This window comes from Cherax quadricarinatus, chromosome 11 (genome assembly GCF_038502225.1).
Source record: "Cherax quadricarinatus isolate ZL_2023a chromosome 11, ASM3850222v1, whole genome shotgun sequence".
In the NCBI taxonomy this organism is placed as follows: Eukaryota; Metazoa; Arthropoda; class Malacostraca; order Decapoda; family Parastacidae; genus Cherax; species Cherax quadricarinatus.
The window spans coordinates 33,727,169-33,749,606 of NC_091302.1; the positions used below are offsets into that span (position 1 = coordinate 33,727,169).

At 40.8% G+C, this 22,438-nt stretch overlaps 1 protein-coding gene across 7 annotated transcripts in view; it reads left to right on the plus strand.

Annotated features, from left to right (window-relative positions):
* LOC128687641 (exonuclease 3'-5' domain-containing protein 2) overlaps positions 1 to 22,438 on the plus strand; it is a 95,308-nt gene that overhangs the window by 16,428 nt on the left and 56,442 nt on the right. For 5 of the 7 annotated variants that reach the window (XM_053775203.2, XM_053775199.2, XM_053775201.1 and 2 more), the window contains 2 exons: positions 19,372 to 19,531; positions 20,835 to 20,921. In XM_053775203.2, coding sequence (XP_053631178.1) covers positions 19,372 to 19,531; positions 20,835 to 20,921 — 247 coding nt within the window. Of the gene's footprint in view, positions 1 to 1,862; positions 1,946 to 19,371; positions 19,532 to 20,834; positions 20,922 to 22,438 lie in introns of all 7 variants that reach the window. The other 2 variants (XM_053775204.1, XM_053775206.1) reach the window with 2 other exon arrangements.

Below are 22,438 nucleotides of genomic sequence, written 5' to 3' on the forward strand. Positions count from 1 at the left end.
TGACTGACTTATTGCATGACTTAACTGATGACTTACTGAGTGACTTGACTGACTTACTGAGTGACCTGACTGACTTACTGAATGACTTGACTGACTTACTGAGTGACTTCACTGAATGACTTGACTGACTGACTTACTGAGTGACCTGACTGACTGAATGACTTGATTGACTTACTGAGTGACTTGACTGACTGACTGAATGACTTGACTGACTGACTTCCTGAGTGACTTGACTGACTGACTGAGTGACCTGGCTGACTTACTGAATGACTTGACTTACTTACTGAGTGACTTGACTGACTTACTAAGTGACTTGACTGCAATAATATTATTAACCCTTTGAATGTCACAGGCCCCTTTCAGAAACTCATTCTATGTCGCAAAATATTCGAAAAAAAAAAAAAAATTTCACCATATTTTGGTTTGTTGTTGATCCTCAACTTGTATATGTTATAAGCATTTAGCATGGAAATATCAAGAAGATTGAAAAAAAAGTTTCATATACCACATATAACTCTTGCGTACACAATCAGCAAACCCAATCTGCATGTCACATTTGTCCACTAAGTGCATATTGAGGTTGTAGTCCATGACAGCTGCAGGTTTTAGAATGGGTTCATTGGTCTCTCTATTGTGCCTGCCAGTGTGTGCCATTTTGTTTCGGTGAACTGATGTCAAGAATGTGACATCACGTTTGTCATGCCACCGAAATGCCATGATGTCATTGGCAGCAAAGGCCTGCACCTCGGCCATGCTAGTGCCAGCGTCGAACCTTGGCATATGTTTACGATTACCACGCACTGTGCCACACATGTCTGTCAGGTTCACTCGCAAGAAATCACTGAGTATGGGGCTTGCGTACCAGTTATCAGTACATAGTATATGCCCCTTACCAAGATATGGTTCCATCATTGCTCTAACCACATCACCAGAGATACCCAATAACTTCCTGGTATCTCTCAATGTATTACTGCCAGTGTACACAATGATATCCAAAACAAGACCACTTTTGCAATCACACAGTACAAATAACTTTATACCAAAGCGTTTCCTCTTGCTTGGTATGTATTGCTTGAATGAGAGTCTTCCTTTGAGTAAAATCAAAGACTCGTCAATAATGAGCTTCCTGAAGGGATAAAAATACATGCAACACTTTTGTTTCAGGCACATAAACACATTTCTGATCTTATATAACTTGTCACTTCTGTCAGGCCTTGTTTTGTCTGAAAAGTGTAACATACGTAACAGTATCAAAAAACGATTCACACCTATAATGTCACTAAAACCTGGGGTTGAAATCAGGCGTTCTGTTGCCCAGTATGTGGTGACAGTGTGCTTATACACATGTGGTATAAGCATTATTGTGGCAAAAAACAGGTACATCTCTGCCATAGTTGTGTCCTTCCACTGGTGTAACCGTGATCTTGGCGAGAGAATTGTATTTGCCATGGTGTACTCATAGTATGTGTTGGTTTTCCTGACAATAATGTCCATCAGGGGTTCATCGAAGAATAACTGAAAGCATTCCAGTTCAGTAGCATTGTTCCCAAGTGTACATGATGGCCGTATTCCACTTTGCGTTTCATCAAAGTCATGGGGACTGGGAACAAACTCCTCCCCTTCCTGCCAATCCCAGATGCGGTCTGCTTGTGGGTTCTGGATATTGAAATGTGGTTGTGGTTGTGCAGGTTGTGGGAGTGTGGGGTTGGGCGAGGCTGGTTGTAGTTGTGCAGCGTCGGTAGTAGCGTGGCCTGCTGCTGGTGCCACATGACTCATGCCACCATCACTATCACCACCACCACCTGCTGCCTCTCTCACATCATTCATACCCATTGTAACAATATCGTCATCTTCACTATCAGGTCGTGGTGTAGGGCCACTAGATGTGCTCCGAGATTTACTCCTTCCCCTTGGAACAGCATATGACACACTACCAGACCACATGGTACGTCGTATATACTGCCGCTTCACTGGGGAATATTCACCCTCACTGTCGCAACTAGAACTGCTTTCAATAGCTTTGAAATCACTATCACTATCACTTTCACTGCTCACATCTGAGTCTTGTACACAGGTAAGTAGTTTCCTCTTTCATCCTGGTACAGAAGAATGTGAACGAGCCGGCCCAGCACCAGAGGTGGAAGGTCGTGGGTCATCTGGGTTTTCATCACTAATTACGTTATCCTAGGCACTGTTTTCGATCACACCCGCTTGAAAGCCATGGAATTCACTTTCACTGGCACTTTCATCGCTGTTAGAGCTATCACTTGGGAACAAAAGACCTCCAGTCCGCCGAGGAGTGAGGTACAGTGGTCCCTCAATAATCGTCCGGCTCGATAGTCATCCTTTTCGGAAATCGTCGCATTATTTTCCTCCAAACATTGGCTTGCAAATGGTCAGTTTACTCGTTAATCGTCCTTCGTCTGGGACGCGTACTCGCACTCTGAGCACCTCGGCCTCCCTTCCCAGCCAGTGTGCCATTGTTTACCAGTGAGCGACGGTCCCCTCACTTGTTCATACGAAATATTTCATAATATTCCATTCATTTTAGTGCTTACAAGTGCTAAATAAGCTACCATGGCTCCAAAAAAAGCTCCTAGTGCCAAGCTTTTGGTAAAGAAAGTGAGAAATATGATTGAATTTAAGAAAAACATCATTGAACAATATGAAAGTGACGTACGTGTGGCTGAACTGGCCAGGATGTATAACAAATCCCGTACAACCATATCTTCCATCGTGGCCAAGAAAAAGGAAATCAAGGAAGCTGTTGTTGCAAAGGGGGTAAATTTGCTGACAAAAATGAGATCACCAGTACTCGAAGATGTTGAGAAGTTATTATTGGTGTGGATAAACGAGAAACAATTAGCAGGAGATAGTATTATGATGTCGATTATTTGTGAAAAGGCTAGGCAGTTCCATGACGATCTGGTAAAGAAATTGCCTGCAACGAGTACTGATAATTGTGAATTTAAGGCCAGCAAAGGTTGGTTTGAGAGATTTAAGAAGCGTAGTGGCATACACAGTGTGATAAGGCATGATGAGGCTGCCAGTTTGGACAAAATTGCAGCTACAAAATTCGTAAGTGAATTCAAGGAGTACTTAGGGGCTGAAGGACTGAAACCTGAACAAGTGTTCAATTGTGACAAAACAGGCTTCTTTTGGAAGAAAATGCCAAAGAGGACCTACATTACTCAGTAGGAAAAGGGACTGCCAGGACACAAGCCTATGAAAGACAGGCTGACACTCATGTTCTGTGCTAATCCTAGTGGGGATTTCAAAGTGAAGCCATTACTAGTGTACCATTCTGAAAATCCCTGAGTGTTCAGGAAAAACAATGTTATGAAGAGTAAATTGTGTGTGTTTTGGAAATCTAATAATAAGGCATGGGTCACGAGGGAAGTTTTCGTCGAGTGGTTCAAGTGTGAAGAGTTACCTCCTGGAAAAGAAATTGGATCTCAAGTGCCTCCAAGTAATGGACAATGCACCTGCTCATCCTCCAAACTTCGATGATCTAATTCTGCAGGAGTCTGGGTTCTTCACAGTAAAGTTCTTGTCCCCGAATACCACTCCTCTCTTCCAGCCCATGGACCAGCAGGTCATTTCAAACTTTAAAAAACTCTACACCAAAGCAATGTTTCAAAGGTGCTTTAATGTGACCTCAGACACTCACTTGACCCTAAGAGACTTTTGGAAAGAATATTTCAGTATCCTCCATTGCATAAGCCTTATAGGTAAGGCTTGGGAGGGAGTGACTACCAGGACTTTGAACTCTGCTTGGAGAAAATTGTGGCCAGATTGTCCACAAGAGGGATTTTGAAGGGTTTGTGGCTGACCCTGATGAGCCTATGTCAGTTGTGAACTCTATTGCGACATTGGGGAGTTCCATGGGGTTGGATGTGAGTTTGGAGGATGTGGAAGAGTTGGTGGAGGACCACAACGAAGAGCTAACCACTGAGGAGCTGCAAGAGCTTCAGCAGGAACAGGAATAGATCGCAGCTCAGAATCTTGCTGCAGAGGAGGAGGAAGAGAGATGGAAGAAGGTACCTTCTTCAGAAATTAAGGAGATTTTTGAAATGTGGGGTAGGATGGAAAGATTTATGGAGAAACATCACCCTGAGAAGGATGTTGCAAGCCATATCGGCAACTTGTACAGTGACAGAGTCTTGGCCCATTTTAGGGAAGTTTTAACCCTTTCAGGGTCACCAGGCCCTTTCCGAGACTTGTTCTCAGGGTTGCCCAAATTTCAAAAAAAAAACAAAATTTCTTATGAAAAGAGAGAGAATCTTTTATCGATCATAATGACACCAAAAGTATGAAATTTGATGGAAAACTTATGGAATTATGCTCTCGCGAAGTTAGCGGTCTTGACGATGTTTACGCATCAGCGATTTTGCCCACTTTGAGCTCTATTTTCGGCCAATTCCAGTGTACTAGTTGACAAAAATCATAACTATTTCACTAGAACTTCATTTTTTCTATCGAATGAGTACAAGAAACCACCCATTTACTGATTTCAACTATCCAATACAGTGGTCAGAATTTAGCAATTTTGCCAGTTTCACACAAATTTCAGAAGATGCCAATTTCCGAATAGGGTCCAGAATAAACAAGAAAGACATTCCTGACACTAAAATAACAAGTTCTCTGTTTGTTAGTCACATCCCCAGGTCCCTCTTATATTTCTTTGGCTTTCCACTTTGAATTTTTATTCTTACAAAAAATAGAAGATTTACTGTTGTGCAGACTACTGCATTAGTGTAGAAATGGTATAAATAATATTAGCGCACTTGTGAAAGAATATTAGACTCACCAGTTGATGTGTCTTGGACGCTTGGCATGATTTGTTTACTTTTGAACTGTGGTAAAAATCGAACATCTCTGCTACTTTGAGCTCAATTTCAAGGTACTTTTCATTGCAAAACCAGTCAAAATCATCTCAATTTCTGTAATAGGTCTTCCTTTCTATAAAATGAGACCAGGAAAACTAGAATACAACCATAAATACCATATGAAAATACAGTGCAAAGTCGCTGTTTTAATCCAAAAACACGGTCAAAGATTTTTTTTTTTCTCATTACGCACTGTGTGCTGCAGGATTTTTTTTATACTGCGCACACTGACCACATAGACCCGTTCTTTCATATGTAGGCCTACCAGCATTCTCTCACTAGATTTGAGGGCGCTAGAATTTAGGCGTACTAGTACGTCAAAAACTCTGGGGCGTAAGCCGTGCTAGTATGGCCGAAACCCTGAAAGGGTTAAAGAGATGCCAGAAACAGAGCTCTCTGGACACTTTATTTGTGAGACAGGACTCCAGTGACTCTCAAGCTGGTCCTAGTGGCATTAAGAAGCATAAGAGAAGTAACCCCAGAAAAGCACTTGGTACCTGAGTTGTTGATGGAAGGGATTCCCCTTCCAAACAGTAACTAATCCAATCTCTCTCCTCCTCCAGTCTTCCATACACTAAGAAGAATCGCCAATAAAGGTAAGTGTTATGCTGTTAATGTTTCATTCATCATGTCCCATTGTATTGTTTATGTACTACATCTATATTTCATGTAAAAAAATTTTTTGTTTTAATACTTCTGGGTGTCAGGAACGGATTAATTGTATTTACATTATTTCTTATGGGGAAAATTGATTTGAAAATCGTCTATTTCGATAATCATTGCACTTCCAGGAACGGATTAACGACGATAAATGAGGAACCACTGTACTTCTTACTGCGAGGCATGGTGAAAATGGACTACCAAGATGGCGTTCCCACAATGCACCATTGAATCCCAGATTTTTTTCACAGGGTGCACACCCACCACTCAGACCCATTCTCTCTCATGTAGGCCTACCAGCTTTCTCCCGCTTGAATTTATGCGTATGAATACATCAAACAGTGGCGCGTAAGACGTATATATACATGTACAACCGAAACAGTCAAAGGGTTAATATTGTATTATTATTAATTTAGGGAACTGAAGCTCTATTATTATTATTAATTTAGGGAATTGGATCTGTGCTCTTGTTACTTAATAATAATAATAATAATAATAACACTACTGATAATAATAATAATTATTATTATCACTCGGTGCACTGTTTACCTCGCTGTGGGAGCAGTTCTCTCCTGCTTTACTTATACAGTGGACCCCTGCATAACGATCACCTCCGAATGCGACCAATTATGTAAGTGTATTTATGTAAGTGCGTTTGTACGTGTATGTTTGGGGGTCTGAAATGGACTAATCTACTTCACAATATTCCTTATGGGAACAAATTCGGTCAGTATTGGCACCTGAACATACTTCTGGAGTGAAAAAATATCGTTAACCAGGAGTCCACTGTATTTTTAAAAGTCATTTGGCCAAACTTCGTTTTTCTAAGCATGGGTCCTAAGAAAGAAAGTGTAAAGGACAGTGCTGAGAAGAAAAAGAGAATGATTTCCATGGAATTAACCCTTTGAGGGTCGACAGGCCCTCTCCGAAACTCGTTCTCAGGGTCGGCCAAATTTAAAAAAAAAAAAAAATTATTTTCTCTTATGAAAAGATAGAGAATCTTTTCCCGATCATAAAGACACCAAAAGTTTGAAATTTGATAGAAAACTTACGGAATTATGCTCTCGCAAAGTTAGCGGTCTCGGCGATGTTTACGCATCGGCGATTTTGCCCACTTTGAGCCCCATTTTCGGCCAATTTCACTGTACTAGTCGACTAAAAACATGAATATTTCGCTAGAACTACATTTTTTCTATCGAATGAGTGCAAGAAACCACCCATTTATGAAATTCAACTATCCAGTACAGTGGTCAGAATTTAGCAATTTTGCCAATTTCACACAAATTTCAAAAGATGCCAATTTCCGAATAGGGTCCAGAATAAACAAGAAAGACATTCCTGGCACTAAAATGACATTTCCTCTAGTCATTAGTCATGTCTCAAGGCCCCTCTTATATTCTTTTGCTTTCCACTTTGAATTTTTATTTTCACAAAAAATATAAGATTTACTGTTATGCAGACTACTGCATTAGTGTAAAAAATGGTATAAATATTATTGGTGCACTTGTGAAAGAATATTAGACTCACCAGTTGACGTGTATTGCACGCTTGGCACGATTTGTTTACTTTTGAAGTTTGGTAAAAATCGAACATTTCTGCTACTTTGAGCTCAATTTCAAGGCACCTTTCTTTGTAAAACCAGTCAAAATCATCTCAATTTCTGTAATATGTCTTCCATTCTATAAAATGAGACCAAGAAAACTAGAATACAACAATAAATACCATACGAAAATACACTGCAAAGTCGCTGATTTATTAAAAAAAAATGGTCAAAGTTTTTTTTTTCTCATTATGCACTGTGTGCTGCAGGATTTTTTTTAGACTGTGCACACTGACCACATAGACCCATTCTTTCATATGAAGGCCTACCAGCTTTCTCCCACTAGATTTGAGGGCGCTAGAATTTATGAGTACTAGTACGTCAAAAACCCCTACGCGTAAGATGTACTAGTACGACGAAAACCCTCAAAGGGTTAAAGCATGAAATCATAGATAAACAAGCGAGATGTCCAGGTTTTGGGTTGAGGGGGAAGAGAGGGTTAGGGGGAGCTGGCTCATAACTCGAATGTTGGCTCGTAACTCAGAGCAAAATATCGACCCAGGGACGGCTCTTATCTCAAAAAACTAGTACGTTGGGACACTCATAAGTCAAGGTTCCACTGTATTTACATATGATACTAAACATCAAGGGCAGATTAAAATACAAACAAAATTAATCTGCTTTTTGATGTTTAGTATCATATTTACATATGGTACTAAACATCAAAAAGCAGATTAACCCGTAAACGGTCCAAACGTATATATGTGTTTTACCGCTAATGCCCCAAACGTATATATACGTTTTATTTTTCCTGCCTTCAAATTTGGCACGATTGGCCTGAGATGCCGTGTCAGCATAGAATGGGTTCTAACATTCAGTGTGCGCAGTATTAAAACAATCTAGGACCACTTAGTACCTTGTGGGAGCACCAGTTCAAATGAGTGCCAGCTAGAGCAAACAGCGCAGCAAACACCTGGGATTCACTGATGTCATGTAGTATTAACACTCCCATTTTAAGAGGAATGTGATTTTGACACTCAGTTTAGTGGCTTTGAGGTGGATGTGGTCACAAGTGGTCGAGGAAATACTGTATAAAAAAACCTCGATAATCCATGTGCAATATTTGTGCAATACCGTTTCAGAATGTCTTATAACCTATGCCCTAAGTAAAGAGAAACGATTCTGGCTGGCTGCCTGGCTGGCTGATTGGCTGATTGGCTGGCTAGCTGGCTGGCTAGCTGGCTGGCCAGCTGCGTGGCAGCCAGCTGTGTGGCTGGCCGGCTGCTGGCGGCCTGGCTCTATCTCCATTTTTCTGTCTGTATCTATGTCTATCTCTATCTCTCTGTCTCTATCTCTGTCTGTCTCTCTGTCTCAATCTCTGTGTGTCTATATTTGTGTCTGTCTGTCTCTGTTTCTATCTCTGTCTGTCTCTGTCTATCTCTTTCTATCTGTCTGTCTATCTCTGTCTCACAGGTACACATAAATACAAGTATACATAGTGTAAATTACCTAGGATAACAAAAAAAATCCAGACAAAGATGTGAGTAAACGTGATGACGACGCAGTCTTGTGACTCTCTCTGAGACAGAGAGCTAGACGGATAGACAGATAGACAGGGAGCTTGACAGACAGACAGAAATGTTTGTGTAACAGCAAAAACAAAGGGAGGGGGAGGGTCATCTAATCTTTTCTTATCAGCTGCACCCTCCCCACCCTCCTGTATGCTCAAGCTCATCAAACATCAGTTCTTATCAGATGTTATCTCCCCTTATCATGTCACTGTCAGGGGTGGACTTTGTTTTTCATGCTTCAAGGCAACTTATTATTATGTATTATTATTATTACATATTAGGTATTATTATTATTAGGTATTATTATTATTAGGTATTATTATTATTATCAGGTATTATTATTATTATTATTCTCCTCCTCCTCCTCCTCCTAGTCCTCCTCCTCCTCCTAATCCTCCTCCTCCTCCTAATCCTCCTCCTCCCTCCTCCTCCTCCTCTCTTCCTCCTCCCTCCTCCTCCTCCTCCTCCTCTCTTCCTCCTCCTGCCTCCTCCTCCTCCTCCCTCCTCCTCCCTCCTTCTCCCTCCTCCCTCCCCCTCCCTCCCCCTCCCTCCTCCTAATCCTCCTCCTAATCCTCCTCCTCCTAATCCTCCTCCTAATCCTCCTCCTCCTAATCCTCCTCCTCCTAATCCTCCTCCTCCCTCCTCCTCCTCCCTCCTCCTCCCTCCTCCTTCTCCTCCCTCCACCTCCTCCTCCTCCTCCTCCCTCCACCTCCTCCTCCTCCTCCTCCTCCTCCTCCTCCTCCTCCCTCCCTCCCTCCCTCCCTCCTCTGTCCCTCCCTCCCTCCCTCCCTCCTCCTCCCTCCCTCCTCCTCCTCCTCCTCCTCCTCCCTCCTCCTCCTCCCTCCTCCTCCTCCCTCCTCCTCCTCCCTCCTCCTCCTCCCTCCTCCTCCTCCCTCCTCCTCCTCCCTCCTCCTCCTCCTTCCTCCTCCTCCTTCCTCCTCCTCCCTCTTCCTCCTCCCTCCTCCTCCTCCCTCTTAAACCTCCCTACTCCTCCTCCTCCCTCTTCCCTCCCTCCTCCTCCTCCTCCTCCCTCCTCCTCCCTCCTCCTCCTCCTCTCTCCTCCTCCCTCCTCCTCCTCCTCCTCCTCTCTCCTCCTCCCTCCTCCTCCCTCCTGCTCCTCCTCCTCCTCCTCCTCCTCATCCTCCTCTCTCCTCCTCCTCCTCCTCCCTCCTCCTCCCTCCTCCTCCCTCCTCCTCTCTCCTCCTCCTCCACCCTCCTCCTCCCTCCTCCTCCTCCTTCCTCCTTCTCCTCATCCTCCTCCTCCCTACTCCTCCTCCTCCCAACTCCTCCTCTTCCCTACTCCTCCTCCCTACTCCTCCTCCTCCCTACTCCTCCTCCTCCCTACTCCTCCTCCCTACTCCTCCTCCTCCCTCCTCCTCCCTCCTCCTCCTCCTCCTCCTCCTCCTCCTCCCTCCTCCTCCTCCTCCATCCTCCTCCTTCCTCCTCCTCCTCCCTCCTCCTCCTCCTCCTCCGCCCCCCTCCTCCTCCTCCTCCTCCCTCCTCCTCCTCCTCCTCCTCCTCTTCCTCCTCCTCCCTCCTCTTAAACCTCCCTACTCCTCCTCCTACTCCTCCTCCCTCCCTCTTCCTCCTCCTCTTCCTCCTCCTCCTCTTCCTCCTCCTTTTCCTTCTCCTCCTCCTCCTCCTCCTCCTCCTTCTCCTTCTCCTCCTCCTTTTCCTTCTCCTCCTCCTCCTCCTTTTCCTTCTCCTCCTCCTCCTCCTCCTTCTCCTCCTCCTCCTTCTCCTCCTCCTCCTCCTCCTCCTCCTCCTCCTCCTCCTCCTCCTCCTGCTCCTTTTTCCTCCCTTTTCCTCCCTCCTCCTCCCTCCTCCTCCTCCCTCCTCCTCCTCCCTCCTCCTCCTCCTCCTCCTCCTCCTCCCTACTCCTCCTCCTCCTCCTCCTCCTTTTCCTTCTCCTCCTCCTCCTTCTCCTCCTCCTCCTCCTTCTCCTCCTCCTCCTCCTCCTCCTCCTTCTCCTCCTCCTCCTCCTCCTCCTCCTCATCCTCCTCCCTCCTCCTCCCTCCTCCTCCTCCCTCCTCCTCCTCCCTCCTCCTCCCTCCTCCTCCTCCCTCCTTCTCCTCCTCCTCCTCCTCCCTACTCCTAAACCTCCCTACTCCTAAACCTCCCTACTCCTCCTCCTCCCTACTCCTCCTCCTCCCTACTCCTCCTCCTCCCTACTCCTCCTCCCTCCTCCTCCGCCCTCCTCCTCCTCCCTCCTCCTCCCTCCCTCCTCCTCCCTCCTCCTCCCTCCTCCTCCTCCTCTTCCTCCTCCTCCTCCTCTTCCTTCCTCCTCTTCCTCCCTCCTCTTCCTCCCTCCTCCCTCCTCCTCCTCCTCCTCCCTCCTCCTCCTCCTCCTCCTCCTGCTCCTCAACATTGCTGGGACCTATAAATACTTTGTATATATTCCAAGACAATAGTAAATGACCAAGGCAGGTGTAAATGTCCACCTGTCAGTGTGTTTGTGACAATGTGAGTACAATTTCAGTACTTAATATTAGTGTCAGAACAAAGATTAGTTATGAAATGACAAGAACTACTATAAATTGTAATTATCAGAACATAAAAATTATATAAAATAATATAAAAAATGGAAGAAAGACATATGGGCAACACTTCTGCAAGCGGCAGCACTCCATGTTGCTGTCAGGTGATCTCCAAGTGCCAACTTTGGGGCTTCATATATCGGTAAATACTGACCCTAATTTTTTTTTTTATCCTGTAACACTTAGAAAAATGTGCTCTTTTTTTCAATAAAAAAAAAAATTTTTTTTTATTTTTCAAAATATTCAGGACACTGGAGTAGTGAACATATATATACGTTTGAACCGTTTACGGGTTAAAATACAAACAAAATTAGGTTAAAAAATTGAATGAACAGCATTGGGCATTCTGAGGCAAGATATGCTAGTTAAATTGGTGTAGATGTCTATCTCTTTTACTTTTTTTAAATGCCATTTCTTATACAGTGGAACCTCAGCTTACGAGTGCCCCACCATACGAGTTTTTGAGGATACGAGCAGTTGTTTGGTTGATTTTTTGTTTCTGGATAGAGCAAAAATTCAGGATGTGAGCTTTTCCCTCAAGGGAGGCTCCTTGATGCTGGTGAAGGGCTCTTGATCTAGGGAATTGTATCTGTGCTCCTGTTCCCTAAATTAAGCCTGAAAAATCTTCCATCCCCCCCACAGACGCTGTATAATCCTATGGGTTTAGCGCTTCCCCAGTATAATACAGTGGACCCCCGCCTGACAATATTAATCCATTCCTGAGAGCTCATCGTAAGCCGAAATTATCGTTAGCCGAATTAATTTTCCCCATAAGAAATAATGGAAATCAAATTAATCCGTTCTGACACCCTAAAGTGTGAAAAAAAAAATTTTTACCACATGAAATATTAATTTTAATACACACAAACTGAAGAAGACATGCACAATTACTACTTTACTAAGAATAGAATACATGACACTTACCTTTTTTGAAGATCTGGTGATGATTGATGGGATGGGAGGAGGGGAGAGTGTGGAAGTTATTGTTTAGAAGGGGAATCCCCTTCCATTAGGACTTGAGGTAGCAAGCCCTTTTCTGGGGTTACTTTCCTTCTTTTAATGCCACTAGGACCAGCTTGAGTCACTGGACCTGTGTCGCACAACAAATCTGTCCATAGAGCTCTGTACCTCCCCCTCCTTTAAGACTTTCCTAAAATGGGCCATAACATTGTCATTGTACAGGTTGCCAACACGGCTTGCAGTAGCTGTGACAGGGTGATTTTCATCCGTAAAGGTTTGCAGTTCAACCCACTTTGCACACATTTCCTTAATCTTTGAAGTAGGCAACTTCTTCAATTTCTCTCTCACTCCTGGGAATGCCTTTTCCTCCTGAGTAATGTAGGTCTTGCTTGGCATTTTCTTCCAAAACAGGCTTGTTTCATCGCAATTAAACACTTGTTCAGGTTTCAGTTCTTCACTGTCTGTGTACTCCTTGAATTCCTTCACATATTTTTCAGCTGCTTTTTGGTCCAAACTGGCAGCCTCACCATGCCTTATCACACTATGTATGCCACTATGATTCTTAATCTCTCAAACCAACCTTTGCTGACCTTAAATTCACTCGCATCACCACTAGTTGCAGGCATTTTTCTAATTAAATCGTCATGCAACTTCCTAGCCTTTTCACATATGATCGCTTGAGAGATGCTATTTCCTGCTATCTGTTTTTTATTTATCTACACCAATAATGGTCTCTCAACATCTTCTATCACTTGCGATCTCTGTTTCGAAAACAAACTTGCACCTTTTGCAAGAACAGCTTCCTTGATTGCTGTTTTGTTGGCCAAGAAAGTAGCGATGGTTGATTGGGGTTTGGTATACAACCTGGCCAGCTTCAAGACACGCACTCCACTTTCGTACTTAGCAATTATCTCTTTCTTCATTTCCATAGTAATTTTCACCCTTTTTACCACAGGGTTGGCACTAGAAGCTTTCTTGGGGCCCATGGTGACTTATTTTGCAGTTACAAGCACTAAAAACACTGTGATAATATGAAATGTACCAAATGTATGCTTAGATGCGACCTCACTGGCTGGCTTGTAAACACTGGCACCCACGGGGCAGCTGAGGCCACACGTGGGACGCGTCCTGGATGAATTACGTAAGGCAAGTTTTTATCATGAGGTGAGGCAAAATTTTTGCGTTCAAATGCTTCGTATGGCAGATTTAACGTAACATGATGTGTTCATAAGGCGGGGGTCCACTGTATTCAGTAAGTCAGCCAAATCTGTCAAGTAAGTCAAGTAAGTCAGCAAGTCAGCAAGTCAGCAAGTCAGCAAGTCAGTCAAGTCAGTAAGTCAGTTAAGTCAGTTAAGTCAGTAAGTCATTCAGTCAAGTCAGTAAGTCAGTCAAGTCAGTAAGTCATTCAGTCAAGTCAGTAAGTCAGTCAAGTCAGTAAGTCAGTCAGTCAAGTCAGTCAGTAAGAAAGTCAGTTAAGTCAGTCAGTTAAGTCGTGTCAGTCAAGTCAGTAAGTCAGTCAGTAAGTCAGTAAGTCAGTCAGTAAGTCATTCAGTCAAGTCAGTAAGTCATACGAGCAGATCGGGATACGAGCAAGGTTACGGAATGGATTAAACTCGTAAGCCGAGGTTCCACTGTATACAGTAGAACCCTCGGTTTTCGTTTGCCCTGGTTTTCATTGAATTTGATTTTCAATGACTTTCATCAAAATTTTGTCCCAGTTTTCGTTCATCACCTCGGTTTTCGTCAGTCCGCCATACCGAACGGTCCGCCTGCCCTCGTCCACACAAAGCATCCCACGTGTTCTGAGTCAGTCTGGCTTTGTTTCTCGAGTGAGCATTACCCTGCACGTTCATCCGAAACATTTCGTAATCATTGTTTTTTGTGCTTGTTTATTGAGTGCGACTGCTAAATAAGCCACCATGGGGCCAAAGAAAGTTTCAAGTGCCCTTTGATAAAGAAGGTGAGAAACACGATAGAATTCAAGAAAGAACTCGTAGCAAAGTACGAAAGTGGCGTACGTGTGGTCGATCTCGCCAGGATGTACGGGAAGTCCTCATCAATGATCAGTTCCATCTTGGTGAAGAAAAAAGAAATCAAGGAATCTGATGTTGTGAAAGGGGTAAATCTGCTAACGAAACAGATATTGTAAAGAATCGAAGATGTTGAGAAGTTATTGTTGGTGTGGATCAATGAAAAACAGTTAGCAGGAGATAGTATTGTGGAGGCAATAATTTGCAAAAAGGCAAAGCAGTTGCATGCGGATCTCAGAAAGAAAATGCCTGGAACGAGTGCTGCTGTTAGTGAATTTAAGGCCAGCAGAGGCTAGTTCGACAAATTCAAGAAGTGATCTGGTATACACAATGTGTTAAGGCATGGCGAGGCTGCAAGTTCGGACAGACGTGCAGCCAAAGAATTCATTGGTGAATTCAAGAAGTACGTAGAGGCTGAAGGATTCCTCCCCCAACAAATCTTCAGTTGTGATGAAACAGGCCTCTTTTGGAAGAGGACCTACATCACACAGGAGGAAAAGGCACTGCCAGGACACAAGCCTATGAAGGATAGGCTAACTCTTTTGTTCTGTGGTAATGCTAGTGGGGTTTTCAAAGTGAAGCCTTTACTGCTATATCACTCTGAAAATCCCCTAGTGTTCAAGAAAACAATGTCATCAAGAGTAACTTGTGTGTGATGTGGAAGGCTAACAATAAGGCATGGGTCATGAGGCAGATTTTCATTGAGTGGGTTAATGAAGTGTTTGTACAAGAATGGTATACAGTACATGTACTGACAAGAATAAATTAAGACACGTGCAACATCTCCTTCGTACCTACCTACTATTCTTTCTTTCTCTTTTTCTTTCTTTCTCTTTCTTTTTCTTTTTCTTTCTTTTTCTTTCTCTTTTTCTTTCTCTTTTTCTTTCTTCCTATTTCCTTCTTTCATTTTCTCTCTCTCTCTTTTGCTTCTTTCTCTTTCTTTCTTTCTTCTGGTGTCCTGGGTATTGCTTTCGATCACAAACTCCTCAAAACCAGGAAATTCATCTACACTGACACTTCCCTCTGTGTTAGAGTGATCACTTGGGAAGACAAGAGTCCCAGATTCGCCGAGAGTCACATATTTCTTACCGCTAGGCATGCTGAACAAGGACTACTGAAATGGCATTCCCACAATGCACCACTGGCTCCCTGATTTTTTTTTATACTGTACACACTGACCATAGAGACCCATTCTCTCACATGTGAGCCTACCAGCTTTCTCTTGCTTGATTTGAAGCCTCTAGAATTTTGGCGTATCAATATGTCAAACATATTGGCCCGTAAGACGTATACATGAGACCGAAACAGTCAAAGGGTTAAAGAGACGCCAGATTTTTTATGTGACAGAGGTCCAGTGCCAGTAAAAGACAAAGAAGGGAAGTACCCCGGATAGGGACTTGATACCTGAAGTCCTTACGAAGGAGGATTCCCCTTCCAACCAATAACCTCTCCTCCTCCCTCTCCCCTCCTCGCATCTTCCATACTCCAACAAGAGTCTTCAATAGAGGTAAAAGTGATATTAAATGTTCATTTATCCATTTCATTAGTCCTTTATATTTATTTTTCATTGTTTTCTGTATGTAAAACTATAGTTATTCTCTCTAAAATGCATTTTTTTGCTAATACTTTTGGGTGTATGGAACGGATTAATTGGATTTACATTTTTTCTTATGGGAAATATTGCTTCAGTTTTTGTCGAATTCAGTTTTCGTCAGACTTTCTGGAACGAATTAATGATGAAAACTGAGGTTCCACTGTAGTTAGTGGTTTATCTTTTTTTTTTTTTTTTTTGCAAATTATCTTCAGTTTTTTGGAGTCATCTAGTTTATCCCTGGTTTTCAAACTTAATCCATTCCAGAAGGTCGTTCTAAAACCGAAACGTGCAAAAACTGAAAGAATATTTCCCATAAGAAATAATGCAAGTACAATTAATCTGTTCCAGACACCCAAAAATATTTACAAAAAAATATTTTTTTTAAAGATTAACTACAGTGTTCCAGCTCTTCAGTGGTTAGCTCTTCCCTGTGGTCATCCACCAACTCTTCCACATTCATTATCTACCTTAAAATATTTGTAGTCTTAATGTAGGGCAAGAGGTGAGTAATACTTATTTGTAAGAAGTCACTGCGTCTGACTTTTTTTGGGTTATCCTAAGTTCTCTACACATATGCTGCTATGTATGATAATCTATGTAACTGTATTTGTGTATACTCAAATAAACTTATTAAGTAGCCGGTAGATGTAGGTAGCCAGTAGAGGTAGGTAGCTGGTAGAGGTAGGTAGCCAGTAGGTAGCCTGGGCTACATACATACACTTACCTACATAGCTACACGATATTTAATGCTGCCCAGAGCCATATTATTACCATCAACATACCTTGTTCACCGAGTTTAATAATTTCTAACACTACCTTTAGATGCCATCATAAACAAAGGGAGAAGTAATGAATAATTCATGCTGAGAATTGTAAACAAAAGCCAGATGCAGATTCACACAGTTTTCTCTAATGCTTGACCAGAGAAAAAGAGAAAACGACTACCACCCTTCGATAGCATATAAACATTGCATGTTTATACTATGCTATGTAACGTGTTTCTTATATAATTTTGAAGAAAATATCATAGATGGATTAATGAAAATGTCTATATTAACTTTAAACAAGACATTTAACCCTTTCAGGGTCCGTCCCGTAGATCTACGGCTTTACGTTCAGGGTCCAAACCGTAGATCTATGTCATGAGCTCAGCTCACTCTGATAAACTGTGAGTGGTACATTTGGGCCTAGATATGAGAGAATACATCTATCTGGTATGTGTGCACCACATAAAACAGATCCTGCAGCACACTGTGTATAATGAGAGAAAAAACTGAAATCATGATTTTTCGATTAAAACAGTGACTTTGCAGTGTTTTTTCGTATGTTTTTTATAGTTGTATTTGCGATTTCTTGGTCTCATTTGATAGAATGGAAGACATATTACAGAAATAGAGATGATTTTGATTGGTTTTAGCACTGGAAATGGCTTGAAACTGAGCTCAAAGTAGCAGAAATGTTAAATTTTTGACGATATTCAAGAGTAAACAAACGACCTCACACGTCTAATACACGCCAGCTGGTGGGTCTAATATGCATTCACAAATGTGGTGATGATATTTATACAATTATTACAGTATTGCATAACAGTAAAGCTTCTATTTTTTGGTGTGAATAAAAATTCATTATGTGAATAAAAAATCAAAATAGAATTTATTTGTAAAGCCTCAAAACATAACTAATGAACAGAAGAAATGTTAGTTTAGTTCCAGGAATACCTACATTGTTTATTCTGGACCCTATTTTGAAATTGGAATATTTTGAACTTTGTGTTAAATTGGCCAAATTAACAATTTCCGATCACTTTAATTTGTAGTTGAAACAGTTGACTTGGCGATTTCTTGGGCTCAATCGATAGAATAGAAGTAATACTAGTGAAATAGCTAAGAATTTGGTTGACTGGAATAATGTAATTGGCCTAAAATGGGAGTCAAAGTCGGCAAAATCGCCAATTCGTAAATATTGCTGACACATCAAAATTCGCGAGAGCATAATTTCGTCAATTTTCCATCAAATTTCATACTTTTTGTTTTATTACCTTCACAAAAAAGATTCTCTACCATTTCATAAGAAAAAATAACAAATTTTTTTTTTTGAAAATTCTTGGACACTGGGGCACCACTTCAGATTTGGGCCTTGGACCCTGAAGGGGTTAATGTGCCCAAGAGTGAGTCACGAACATATGAGTGCCCCAGGCGGACGCGTCTGATATGTATGATTTCCGGATCAAGGTTCAATATCTGGAGTAAAATTTTGCACAAAAAAATGGTTCTAAAACCAAATTGTCCAATAACTGGGGCATGCGAAAACTGGGTTTCCACTGTAGTACTTTCATTTAACCCTTTGACTGTCGCAGGCCCCTTTCTGAAACTGTCATTCTATGTCGATAAATTTTTGAAAAAAAAAATTATTTTTTCTTATGAAATGATAGAGAATCTTTTCCCGATGGTAATGACACCAAAAGTTCAAAATTTGGTCGAAAACTCGGGGAATTACGCTCCCGCAAAGTTAGCGGTCTCGGCAACATATGCGTATCGGCGATTTTGCAGACGTTGAGCCCTGTTTTCAGCCAGTTCCCTTGTACCAGTTGACCAAATTCATAGCTATTTCTTTAGAACTCCATTTTATCTATCAGCTGAGTGCAAGAAACCGCCCATTTACCAATTTGAACTATCCAATATAGTGGTCAGAAATTGGCAATTTGGAGAATTTCACGCAAATTAAAAAAGATGCCAATTTCAAAATAGGGTTCAGAATAAACAAGGTAGACATTCTTGGCACTAAAATAACATATCCTCTGTTCATTAGTCACATCTCTAGGCCCCTCTTATATTATTATTGCTTTCTATTTTGATTTTTTATTCATACGAAAAAATACCAAATTTACTGTTATGCAGACAACTGCATTATTGCAAAATGGTATAAATAATATCAGTGCACTAGTGAAAGAATATTAGACTTCCCAGTTGACGTGTATTGGACGTGTGGTGTGATTTGTTTACTCCTGAACATTGGTAAAAATCGAACATTTCCGCTACTTTGAGCTCAGTTTCAAGGTCGTTTTCATCGTCAAAGTAATGAAAATCATCTCTATTTCTGTAATATGTTTTCCATTTTATCACCTAAGACCATGAAAATGCGAATACAACGATAAATACTATACGAAAATACACCTCAAAGTCGGCGCTTTAATCCAAAAAAACGATCAGTTTTTTTTTTCTCATTATGCACTGTGTGCTGCAGGATTTTTTTTATGTGGTGCACACTGACCACACAGATACTTTCTCTTACATGTGGGCCTACCAGCTTTCTCCCGCTTGATTTGAAGCCGCTAGAATTATTGAGTATATATACGTCAGAAACAGTGGCTCGTAAGACGTATTTATACGGCGTAAACAGTCAAAGGTTTAATAATATATGTTAAACTTTATCATTGTATGTTGAATGTATCACTTCATTCAACATAAGTTGATGATGGAAAGATTAACTAATATTGTACTGTACTATAAGTACAGGCTCTTCATTAAATTTAGTGTTTAATCTTAAATGTGAATCTCATCATATTCCTCTCTTTGTATGTTCTGTCTAAGGGAAGCTCAACAAGAGGGTGTTGTGGGGTTTGACTGTGAGTGGGTGCAGGTGCGCTGTCGCCGCCGTCCTGTGGCACTCCTCCAGCTGGCCTCCTGCTCTGGCTTGTGCGTCCTAGTGCGGCTGTCCCACATGAAATCAAGCCTTCCTCTTAGTCTCAAAGTAAGCATCTGTCTGTCACAATATCAATTTCTTGGACTAGTTTTGGCTTTCAGTGATTCTTTTTATTTTGTTTTTAATGATAATTTTTAGCAAGTCAGTCATATTAAACTCCAGTCTACATTTCTTAAAAATATTTTGCATTCCTACTTTTTTCACAAACTTTTTTTTATGGCAATATTGAAACCTTAAATTGGACAAGTGAAATGCACTCAGTGGAACCTCGGTTTTCATATGTCCTAGTTTGTGTGTAAAACTAGAGTTATTTTCAATAAAATGTACTTTTTGTTAATATTTTTGGGTGTCTGGAACAGATTAATTGGATTTACATTATTTCTTATGGGAAATATTGCTTCAGTTTTCATGTGATTTGATTTATCGTCACACTTTTTCGAACGTATTAATCACGAAAACCGAGGTTCCATTGTTTGATGGCATCTTTTTGTTGTGCGGATAGTGCATAGTTGTTTCTGTAGTTGTCTTGTTTAAGTCATTTTTCCATTGCCTTAGGTTATTTTAAGTATTTGTATATCCTGCTGTTAGTGGTGTTGTTTAGCCATAATGTATGTAATAAAATGAGGTGTTGAAAAACTTCAGAATTTGAAGAGTTCATATCAGTACGTGATATTCAATTTGAGGAGTCCTTTTTGAAGAAAACTTGAATTTGAAGGCAGGTAGAACAATAATAGAATATGTTCTAAAGAGAGGCATTGTGCAGCAGAAGAAAATAAATGCCACCACAGCCAAAATCTGGGTTGGTGAATGAATTGATTCTTTATTGCTTTGTCTGTTTGTGGGAATGTGTAGATATCTTCTGCATCTGTAAGTTAGGTATGGCAACTTAATTTCATAGCTCAAATCACTTTCATGCCTTTTTCTTTTTTCATTGAGTTTGTTGCTTATTCTTTTCTGCTGCACAATACCTCAAACTCCTCTACTATCCATGGCAATAATCTTCCTTACCAGTCATAATCCTTCTACCAATAATTACTTGTTAAATCCTACCTTACATTAAAAATTTTCTGTGAGCTTCATCATAAACTTTGCTGTACTCCCTCTTTCACTGCTCATATTGATGTTGTAAGTTTTCTTATAAGGCCCCTCATAAACTTAGCAGAATGCATTATCAATTTTTTAGACCTGTACTTTTTTTTTTTTACAGTTTCTGTGAATTGGCAGCTCATAGGTTGAAATTTAAAATACACTCATTTCTCTTTGCATATATGTACCTGTATATAGGTACATCTTTGTGTACACACTATCCATTGGTATGTAAATGCTTTTGATTTTTTGTATTAATTTTCAGGAATTTTTAGAAGATAAGGCAATACTGAAAGTTGGGGTAGGACCTCTTGAGGATAGCAACTACCTGACAGCTGATTATGGTTTAAAGGTAACACCAATTAAACTCATTCATTACATGCCACTTTCTAGTCTATATAATTTTTCATGCCATAGCAATGATGTACCCATAGTGGTGAGAATTTCCAGTTGCACAAATACAACTAAAATAAAAATACACAGCTTCAGGTACAAATCAAATACAGTGGAACCTCAAAAATCGAACTGCTCCCAACACAACCAATTAGGTAAGTGTATTTTTGTAAGGGCTTTTATAAGTGTATTTTTAAGGGTCTGAAATGGACTAATCTAATTTACATTATTCCTGATGGGAATAAATTCATTCTGTAAAGGCACTCGAACAGACTTCTGGACCGAAGAAAGTTCGATATTTGAGGTTCCACTGTACAGTGTAAATAAATTTGGTTACAAATACAGCCTCTCCTCACTTAACAACTGAGTTCCATTCCTAAGACCTTGTTGGTAAATGAGTTCATTGCTAAATGAGGAGCATACTATAATGGTAGTGAGTTTGTGTCAGCCATCTTTGATATTGCTTTAATGTCACCTTTGCACCATTTATAACATTTTTTAGTATATTTTTAACCCTTTCACTGTCAGTGCTGTAATATTACGGCTTGCAAGCCAGTGTTGGTGCTGTAATGTGTCAAAATTCTAGCAGCTTCCAATCTTGCGGGAGAAAGCTGGTATGCCTACATACCAAAACAAAAGCATTCACATTGCTAAACTCACAAACTAGTATTTAGTCACTTAGCCATAATACCAACTTACCTCATAATTTGTAATATTTTAAAATAAAGAATTAAACTAAGTCTGCCCGAAATGCCTAGCCATGCTAGGCGTTCTAGTGGTACACTCTGTAATCATTATTTAACTACATGTAAACCACACAACAACCAAATTCTGTAAGTTCAACATTGTAATCTTTATAGAGAATAAACTTTGAATTTGAATTTGAATGTGTCTGAGTGGTCAGTGTGAGCAGTATAAAACAATCCTGCAGCACACAGTGCATAATGAGAAAAAAACTCCGTGTTTTTTCTTTAAAACACCAACTTTGTGGTGTATTTTCGCATGGAATTTATGGTTGTATTCTCATTTTCTTCATCTCATTTGATAGAATGGAAGATATATTACAGACATAGACATGATTTTGAATGGTTTTCGGAATAAAAGTACCTTGAAATTGAGCTCAAAGTAGCTGAAATGTTTTATTTTTGCTGATGTTCAAGAGTAAACAAATCACACCACACGTCGAATAACATCAACTGGTGGGTCTAATATGCTTTCACAAATGCACTAATATTATTTATACCATTTTTACAATAATGCAGTAGTCTGCATAACAGTAAATCTTCTATTTTTTATGTGAATAAAAATTCGAAATGGAAAGCAAGCGTAATATAAGAGGGGCCTGGAGACGTGACTAATGAACAGAGAAAATGTTATTTTAGTGTTAGGAATGTCTGCATTGTTTATTTTGGCCCCTATTTTGAAATTGGCCTTACTTGAATTGTGTATGAAATTGGCCAAATTACCAATTTTTTA